Source organism: Atta cephalotes, assembly GCF_000143395.1.
Source record: "Atta cephalotes unplaced genomic scaffold scaffold00062, whole genome shotgun sequence".
NCBI classification, from domain to species: Eukaryota; Metazoa; Arthropoda; class Insecta; order Hymenoptera; family Formicidae; genus Atta; species Atta cephalotes.
The window spans coordinates 92290-103508 of NW_012130126.1; the positions used below are offsets into that span (position 1 = coordinate 92290).

General features: G+C 25.3%; 1 protein-coding gene across 1 annotated transcript; it reads right to left on the reverse strand.

Annotated features, from left to right (window-relative positions):
• Positions 1-4994: 4994 nt before the first annotated feature.
• Positions 4995-9283, reverse strand: LOC105623689 (glutamate [NMDA] receptor subunit 1; the record flags this gene model as incomplete). The annotated part of the gene is made up of 11 exons (XM_012205071.1): positions 9180-9283; positions 8437-8619; positions 8149-8303; positions 7823-7919; positions 7687-7753; positions 7102-7342; positions 6512-6695; positions 6155-6245; positions 5924-6082; positions 5768-5851; positions 4995-5240 (listed from the first exon to the last, which is right to left on the reverse strand). Coding segments are annotated over exons 1-11 (1611 nt in total), but the record flags the coding sequence as incomplete, so codon positions are not given.
• Positions 9284-11219: the final 1936 nt, after the last annotated feature.

Sequence of the window (11219 nt, forward strand, 5' to 3'; positions counted from 1 at the left end):
CTTTAAAGAATTATATCCCAAATAGCAATAAAAATCGAAAGGATGCACTAATCCTATATTATATTCACTTCATCAAGGTAAAGGGCCTTATATTCGCGAAATACATATCTTCATAGAAAGTACCCATAAACGTCTCAAAATATAAAAGACTTTGATAAAACTTACTCAGAGTTTGGGTCGTTTGGATCACATGTGTACAGCTTGTACATATGCAACAGAGTTTGAGTATATCGGCTAAAAGTCACGCAAGGCATACTGTTTTTTTGTGTATATACGAGTACCTATTAAAAATCCACAAAACACATTTTTAATCAATTAATAAACAATGTTTTATTAATTTTTTTTCAAATCATTGAATTCTATTCTATAATAAAAAAATAATTAAAAATATTCCGTCGTATGATATCCTATCTTAATATTAGAATAACATGATTGAAAAAGCCTGAAAATATCTTTTCCATTATACAAAGGAATTATATACAATTATTTTTATTATTTGACAAACTTATATGCATATGCATGTACAGTTTCTTGTATATTTATATAAATGATTTAATTATAAAAAATAAATTTTCTTACTCTTAATGTTTCTGGGACTACTATTATTGCAATAAGTCCAGCAAAACTCGCTTGTATCATTGATGTTAAGTTTTGCTTATAATAATTTTGAGCTCTGAAATAAAAATATGTAATTTGTGTACATCTAATATAAATGTTATTGAAATTTTACTGCCTATAATGTATTATTAATGCAATTATTGTCCACAATAGTTTAGAAATTTCTGTAATTTGTTAGAAATTTTATAAATAATTTCTCCATGTTATTTGATATTGCATATATATTTGTCATAAAAATATAACATTGTGCTAAATATAATATGCTTGAATAATATATAATAATGTTATTTATTTTATATTCATCATCACTAGTTGATTTTTTTCGGATATAGTTAATACAAAGAATTTTTAGTTATCGTGGATCATTACATTAGTTATCCATTACTTTGCAGTTTCAACATTCGATATCACATTCGAACTTTCTCTTTTGAATACTTACTCTTTAAATAATTTTTTATTATACCAATGTGGAAGATTATTGGGCGTTACACTGATGAAATTTGAGTTAATTAAATTATCATCACTCAATAATAATTCAAAATGTTCATCTACCGTCGGCGGTTGAACTGCAATTATATGTAAATATTTAATTTCAAATAATTTTCCCGTATATAATGCTATAATTTGGATTTAATGATATGTTTCGTTTATTTTCTATTTATTTATTTGATTTGACACGATTACAACGTACACTACGTGTACACATTTTTTTTATTAAATGTATAGTATTTTCATTACTAATTATTATCTAATTATTATCTAACTATTATCTTTTATGTCTCTTCAATTCTAACCTACAACTATGAAAATTAAATCTAAGTTCTAAAGCGTCCTGTTAAAATATTGCAGAATACAAATGAACTATTCCTTGCACGGCAATTGATAGAGCAAGGTTCAAAATTTTTTGACCTATGATTTAAAATAAATTCGTATAAATTATAAAAATTTTCGCTTCGAGTCCAAAACTTTGCTGTAGTCGAGAGTTAAACTTTATAATTTAGCTCTACTTTATAATTTAATTCTACAGCTTTAATATTCATGATACTATAACAATTATATAGATATATAATTATATAGATAATAACATGACAATTTTTGTCGGTAGATACTTACTATCATCGATATGTTTTTCCTCCATCTCTGGTTCGAGTGTTTAAGTTGAAATTAAATGGTCACATACACACAACAATATATTACTTTTCCTAATTTTATTTTATTTTATTTTATAAAGAAAAATTTTTCCTATGAATTGTAAAGTCAAAGAAGCGTTTTTAAACACTTTGCACGATAATATTGCAAAAATGCAATTCATTTGTAAGTAATAAAGATATGATACGATATCTTTGCTTCGATATATTTGCTTCGACAGTTCGGCAAGAATGTTGCAGATTATTTTCCGTTGTACAATTTATGTAGTTTCCAAGTCACGATTTTTTGGACCAACAGTAATTATTTTTACTAATCTGATGAAATTCAAATTTTTTTTTCTTAATATACTCGTTTTTTCTTAATACGAACGGTTTATATTACACAATAATATGATATTGCAAAAATACAAGTCATTAATAATAATGAAATGTGAAATATACATGTAGTTCTGTTGACTTTAAGAACTCACAATAAAATTTCAAATACTCTCCATCACATGAGATTTATTGAGTTTACAAATCAGTATATGTAGTAATATTTATGACGTAATTAAGGGAATAATGTTTTTTCCGTTCTGAGAAAATATTGATAATAGACTCGAACGTCATTCAATACATGATATTATCAAGACTATCATATAAATGTTTTGTTTGTTGTTGTATAAAATGTTCTGGTTTATAAATGATTGTTACAGATTGGATTTTCCGTGTTTTACCTAAAGAACTCAAACGTCATTAAAGTGAATCATGAAATAGTTTGTATGCCCTCATTGCATCTCACAAACATTTTTGATGATCTCACTGCCATTAATATTGCTCAAGAGTTAAACTTAAAAGAAGTTGTGTATGTGTGCGCGCGCGCGCGCGCGCGCGTGTGTGCGTGTATGTGTGTGTGTATGTATATTTAAAACTGTGTATTTAAAACTCAAAAAATAAAGACAAAACCTAAAAGTAATAAGCCTATCCAATGATAAATTGATAATTATTAAAAAAACAATTTATTATATAAAAAATTACAATGTTAAATACGAGATTCTTCCACAAATAAGTGTGAATAGCACGTTGCAATAAATTTTTGCTTCTCATTAATTCTACAATGCAATATTCGAATACCAAATAAGAAGAATTTATCTCTTTAAAAGAAATATATTATTAAAAGAAATGCAGCTTTAATAAACTAATGAGAGCTATTTGGTTAGATTTATATACATATTAATTAGATATAATTTATCTTCTATATTTAATTAATATATGTTAAAATATATTTAAGTAATATATGTAATTGTACACTATTTTCTGAAAGTGAATGAGCGCATTGCTGATTCCTACTGTTAAATATAGTGCCAAATTTAACTTAATATAAATTGCCGCTGCTCCTAAATATATCATCATTTTATACATTATAAAACAATAATTACATTTGACATTATCGTGTCAATTTGACACTATATAGTATCAAGTATAAATAATATTATTTGAGTATAAAATAACGATATAATTAAGTGCTGTAATTGAGAAAACATTTTTTTTAAACTATTTAATTTTTAAGTATTTGTTTTTGTTTTTTATTTGTTATCCTTTTATTATATTCTTTTTATCGTTTGATTTTAGTTTTTAATTGCATTATTTATAAAATGTTTTAGTTTTCAATTTTTAATTTTCATTTTTTTATTTTTCATCGTTGCGAATTTTAATCTTTATACGGCCGATGGTGCAATAAATGTAAGTATCCACAACACATTTTCATGGCAACGTCCTAAAAATGTCCAGAGACGTCTGTCTGTTCTACAGACTAGGATGAAGTGTGTTATATGGACTTGTAATAATCATGATTTAATAAATAATACAATAAAATATATTAATAGCTTTGGTCAAGCACTTGATATTCGTATCAAGTAAATATTCATACTAAATTAATTTAATACGATAATGTAATGGCGAATGTTATTGTTACAATACGCATTAAAAAGACGTATCAAATCATAAAAGTATGTACATTTAATATATATACAGGGTGTCCCAAACTTTTTGATACATCGCTTGTGAGTAAGTAGATCTCTGGATTAAATTGAATAAAAAAAATCGTCTACAATTTTCGCAATAATTAACGAGATGTTAATTTTCAAAGTTCGCTGAAAAAGCGGATAAAATCGATGATACCATAAAATTGTGATACCATATCGTATAACAAGATTTCTTTCAGAGTTCTTTACATTATCTTAAGCCTATTCTACAATGTGCTTTTCTTCTTTCTTGTTTTTTACCTCTTATCTTTTTGCTTTTTATCTGGTTTTTTGTTTTATGTCGCCCGAGATAAAAATTAACGAAAAAAACAAGAAATACGTAGCAAGAAATATAATTGTCGATGAAATAGTTGCAAAAGAGAAAAAAATCAAACAATAAAAAGCAAGAAACAGGAGCACATTGTAGAATAGACTTCTTGAAGAACTCTTAAAGATATTTTAAAATTGTTTCGAATCTTTTACATTCTGCTCATTAAATAACTAAAAAAATTGCGAAAATAATAAACAATTTTCCGACGCAATTTAATTCCTAACTATCTATAAGTACGTTGAGAAATGTATGAAATATATTACATATGTTGTAAGAAACTCAACTCAAAGGTCAAATATGTTTGGACTTTATCTCAATAAAAGAAAAATATTGTTTTGATAAAAACTACTTCTACGTAAATTGATTCTTACGTAATTACATTGCATATCTTTATCGTATGAAATTTCATAGTGATTTCAAAGTGATTTGTATAAAAGTGATTTTGTATAAAAGTGATTATTGCTGTATTACTTGATGTAAATAATATTTCAAATTTAATGTAAATTAGAATACAGTTTATTTAAATAAATTTGTACACTCATGTCTTAAAATACGTTATGATTTTTTATTGAACATACGTACAATATTAATATATTGTTTTCAAATGCATCCTTCTTTTAGAATCGCATACATAAATTTTGTATTAATATTCTACAAAATAAAAAAAATAAATAATACTTATATTGACATGTTACCTAAATTATTATGAAAAATCTTATTATTACATTTTCGTGCAAATTCAGTATTTGTTATATGACCAGCAGACTTAATTACAAATGAGTCGAAATTTTTATTATCTAAATTTTGATCTATTGGCTCAACTTCTTTACGATATCTTCGTTTATAAGTCGATGATTTGTATGTTTTTCGTTTCTTATGGATATCTCGAAATACTTCACGAATCGATCGCGAATTAGATGCTTGTTTTAGCTCATAGAAAAATACTATTGTAGATGCTAGAAGACCAACAATGAGTACTAAAAATCCAACACCTAATGGTGTCAGCCCAAGGCGTCTATAAATTCCATCAAGACCATCGTGCTCCTTGACAACTTCACGAAGATTGAAACTAATTCTTCGATGCATAACATTATTAAGATGAAAGAGGGCGATACCACTTTCTCTTAACCAAAGCATTATCTAAAAAATAAGTAACTATTTAGATGAGAAAAGTTTCGCTGAACGATATCTTTCGCACGATATCTATCACATATCCACTTTTTAACAATGTAGATTTAAATTTTAATCTTGATTTAATTTTATCTTTCTCTAATTCTTATAACTAGAAAAGAATAAAAATAAGTTCAACTGAACTAAAGTTAATTTACACTGATAGAAATTAACAACAGTTTTTTCAAGTTTTATTTGTTGAAATAAAAAAGATTATAAATAATTTGATTTTTGTACTTCGAATCATTGATCATTATAATTTTGTACATACTATTTAACATATTTACATTAATTACTATCTGATTAACATTAAATATATAATATGTTAACATTAAATATATAATATGTTTGTATTAATTTCTCATAAAATCAATATCTTTAAATATTCTGATAAAGAAAATAATTTTAAATTTAGCTATATAAGCAGTATATTTTTACAATATTTTGTAAATAACAGATATAAGGATAACAATTAAAATGTATGATTGTTATATTACCATGTCGATAGGTTGTAATAGCCACGATTGAACCACAAACGACGAATAATAGTTGCCCGTGCTTTCTTTCATGAGTCTATAATTCTTACAAACACAAGTTTACGGTTTATTTTGATTATTTTTAATGTTTTAAATAAATGCATTCTTGCTTCTTACTTTAATATACTCGTTGAAGATATCATCTTCAGGAAAGAAGATTGAATCTATGACAAATCCATAAATTGCAAATTTACGCTGTTTGATTAATGTATGTATGTATGCCTCTTGATCTCTCACAGGTATATATCTTGACGACAACTGGCTTGCGTAAATATCCTAAAATCATGTATGTTTATCGTGTTATTAGTAAGAAAAATGACCGTTTGTATAAATATAAATTTTACTTACATCCAAGTCAAGATAGTCAGACCAATATGGTTCTGGACCTTTATGACCCCATAATAAATTAGCCTCGAGAAATTGACGTATCGTATCGATTCTATAAACAATAAATATAATATGATTTAGATATGTTTTACTCTAAATATAAACAAAAGACGATTCTCTTTAATAAAAAGGAAAAAGATTCTCCTCAATAAAAGAGAAGTTAGTGTGTCACAAATAATTGTTCATTAATCAATTAAATTATAATAAAGTTTAGAGATAATATACACACGCGCACACACACACACACACACACACACACACACACACACACACACACACACACACATACGCACGCACGCACGCACAAATAGTCGTTACCTGTCTTCGTATTCCGAATTCGTAAGTCTTGCTGCAAGACTGCTGCAAAATGCAGTTACCAGTAGAAATCCTGCAGTTTGCCATAAATGCAATTCAAGTCTAGCATTGACAGTGTTTCGAGGCATCCACGTGCCCACTAAACGACCGATCAGTTCCGTAATCGTGCAAAAAATGCTCCGAAAACCTAAGACAATATATTTCAATTAACATTTTGTTTTTTTACAAATCATATCTTTTACTTAGACAGTATTATATCATAGTATGCAACTATAAAATTGAAAGTTTATTACTGTTTTATTATTTTATAAAAACAGAAAAGTTGCAAATAAGGAAAAGAACTGTTTGAATAAAGTATAACTTTTTTTTGTCACACAAACATTACCATACGAGTTATAGTCTAATAGAGTAATATACGAATTAGCAGTTTTTAAATCTTATCTTATAAACATGTGCACGAAACAGTTAAAAACAGTAATTGTGATTGATTAACCAAATTGATAGCATATTTAGAAAGTTTGTATTTATAAAAAAATTTTAATGACATTTTTGTTTTTTTATCAGTGTAATAAAAAATGATATTTCTAACTTACGTTTCGGAAATTTTGGATCGACTCTAGCTCGTACATACATATATATACTCTTAACAATCAACGTGATTAATATAAGTATCCAGCTGCCCATCGAGAAAGGTCTCATGAGTGCCCAGAAATTAGTGATTGGTTGCGGTCGCGGTACCAAAAATTGTGTTAACATTTGGACCCACGGTGTGGACATATTCACGAATTCGTAGTGATTCGGTGTTAACCGGACATTTCCAAATGCTAAATCAATCTTTATACAAGAGCAAAAATTATTATTCTATTATACTTTATTTGAATTAAAAGAATCTAATATTTAATTTTTTAGGTAAAAGAAGATTTCTATTTGGACCATTTTTTTCTTTTACATTTAAAAAATGAGAAATATTTAGATTATATTAAAAACAAATTTCAACTAATGTAATAATTACAACTAATGTAATAATTACAATGAATAAAATATTATTACAGTTCTTATAATTAATGTTCACAATGTTTCAACAGTATTTAGAAAGTTTGCATTTATAAAAAAATTTTAATGACATGTTTTGTATTACTTTATTAGAATTTACATTACTTTAATTCCAATAATTATACCTTTTTCTCTAGTACAAGTTGAATAACGCCTCCATTCCACCCTGTACTATTTATGCGTCGACCATATCTAAAATAATTAGTTCATTTCTAAGATTAATGTTTGCCATGTATTAATATAATGAATACGTAGAGTTACCTGTAGTTGCTTTTCAACTTTCGTATTGTCCAAGTAAAATTTAATTTCTCCGCCATAACCAAAAATATTTTCATTTCTATTCCATCCTTTTCATTATCTATAAAATATATAAATATGTTATTGTATCACTATTTTGTATTACTATTTTTATAATTATTTAGTTTTTCGTGATTTTTTTCAGATTTATCTAATAATTATATATATATATATATATATATATATATATATTTATATATATATTAATACACCTGTTATCTCAAAGATTGTTGCAATAATTAAAGCTGATAAAATTAAATTTAAGTTTAAATAATTTTCAAATAATTTACCGTTATCTGCTAGGAAAACTTCTTCTTCCACGCCGTCAATTACTTTTTTTATTGTTTTATTAAGATAAGAAAAAGGTGGTTGATAAAAAGTACATACTTGCAATTCTCTACCTTTCATATCAACGACATCAAATTCAGACATCAATTCTTCGTAACTATGATATACATTCAAAGCACATAATACATTTGTTTACATATTTTATTAATATAAAAAAGCAGATTAATATTAATATAATAAATTGATAATTTATATTATAAATATATAAAATGGTTATAAAAATTGCATACCTATGTACTTTTAAAAAAAATCTAGGTTTCAAATAATTTTCTGACAAAGTCCAAATTCCAGATCTTGAAACGATATTTGCGTTGGAATTTCCAAATAAGGAGACATTAAAAAGCTTCGAAGTATTTTTTAATTCATCATTAATAATAATAAGAATTTCTATCGTTGAAATGGATGAAGGTACACTGCAGAAAAAATATATGTACTTACATAAATTTTAGAGTAATATTATTCGATATTCTTAATAGTCATGTGTTATTTTATATTTTTCTTTCATTTATATTCTACTATTTTATATGTTATTATTAAATTTAATTGTATTTTTTCTATATTATTATCATATAAAAAATTAAATTAATCTTGTTTCCAATCTTATTGATTAAGATTTATAATATAGCTAGATAATAAGATAATAAATAATAGATAGTAGATAATAGTTTTATAATAGATAATAGATAATAGATAAGACAATAGATAGAGATAATAGATCTAAATAAGATAATAGATTTAGATCTAGATAATAGATTTATAATATATCTGTGTTTTATTTTACAATTGCATAGCATTATTTATTTCTCCATCCGTCGGTCCCAATAAGAAATATCCTTGACAGTCAAAGAGTCTTTCGTGCAGAACATATTCGCGCGGATAAATATTGATAAATTGATGAAGTAATGTGTCCACATCATAAATCGATTCTAAAAGATAATTTACTTATAGGCTGCACATTATTTTTGTGAAGTACGAATGGAAATACGCACCACTTAAAAAAATATTGCAACATTTGGAGTAAAGAAATGATTTCTTGATCATTGTTGTAAAATTTTGTGTAGAAATCCAGGATTCCATTTTGGAATTTTTCATAATATTTTTCTTATCAGTTAATACCGGAATAATGATGACTAATAAAACGCCAAACATTGAATTCACTTTCATGATAATTAATTCATTGTAAAAAAATTGTTAGAATTTAACAATACAATCTTCAACAAATATTCTTTAATCATAATCCTTTAACGATAATTAATCATATCATATCATAGATATGAGTCATAGTACTAATAATGGTATAAATGCAACGATACATGCATAATAAACAATTATGCATGTTTTAAAGTACTAAAACAGAAATGAAAAGTAATAAATAAATGATTGTGTATATTACATTTTAATTTTCAATCTATTTACAGCATTGCTTATTTAACTTTTCGGAATTACAAAATGTACTATTATATTAACATATTAATGTATTATTAAGAGTTTTTTTTAATAAGATTCAAATTAACTTTTTTATTAAGGATAAGTATAACTAAAAAAAATTTCTGTTTACTAGAATGTTAAGTAGTGTTATTAATAAATTGATATTAAATTGATTTAAATATACTTAAAAAAAAAGAAATCAATTAATTATCAATAATAAGTCAACTTACTCGATTATCATTATATAAATATACCACAATTTTCTTAATTTTTATACAGATAATATTACGCACAACAACTAGTAACACGTAGTAAGTCTGACATGAGAATGAAAGTCAACTTGGTAGATTACCTGAAATGAAATTGCATGTGATATGATGTCTGTACGAACGTACTTATACGTGCAATTCCCATTATAACACTGTGTACATATAAGACACGTCGGGGGGGGGGGGGTGCAATTTGACAGCAGATAACTACCTCGATAGCAATCTTTGAATAAACATGTAGCTAGACCAACATAGCTGATATAAGTATAATTACGCGATGGATAAAAAACATTTGCTCAATTATCCGTTGCAACGTTGCTTATGACGTTTAATTAGTGATCTATAAAAAATTTACTGATAGTGTACCTCGTAACGACAGTAACGAAGCTAAACATATAGTGAATTCATTATTATCTTGATAAAACAAGGATTGTCTAACAAATTACAAAATGTCCTTGGTTCTACTGATCTACATAAAGATACTTAATGTTCAGTCTTTACATATAGCAGTAAAATATGCTGTTCAATAAAATCAACATTATTCTAACAAATATTTTTCAAACATTTACAATAATACATTTACATGTTGTTGAATTTCGGTAAAATAAATTAAATTGCGTAGTTATTTATTATAACAATATCGAAGATATTGAAAGAAAATTTTCTTCTAAATAATTATTTAATAATTAATTTAAAAATGTCGAAATTAATTAAATTAATTATATAAAATTAATTAATTAACATTATTAATAACATTCACACAATTAATTCTAATAGTACTTAATTAAATATTTAACAGAAATATTTGATGTTTTAGATTTGATTGTCATCAGATTGTAACTTGCAGAGACATATTTTTACTATCGTAATGCTCGATAGAAAAAAAAATTCATTTAATGCCGTTTCATTTTATAAGTTGTAAAAGAAGAGGAAATATAAAACAATTTAACAACTCCTATATGTCACAGAACAGTCATTTATAACAGTAAAAAATAAAACATATAAGGTATTAATAAATATTTCTTAACAGAAATATCTTAAACAGAAAGAAAAAGCTCAATAGAAATATGCATAATAATTTTTTATATTTTGATGTATTTATATTTTGATGTATTTATTCGCATCATAAATAATAATGACACACTGCTGGAATATTAATATTCGTTATCGCGAGCGTTCCTAATCGTTCTATGATCAAAATAATCTCTATTAACTACACTGAAAAAAAAAGTTGTTAACTTGACTAAATGCGTTTAGTTTGTAATGATTATTTAATTAAATATTTAGATTAATAAAATCTTGTAATTTAAAACTGT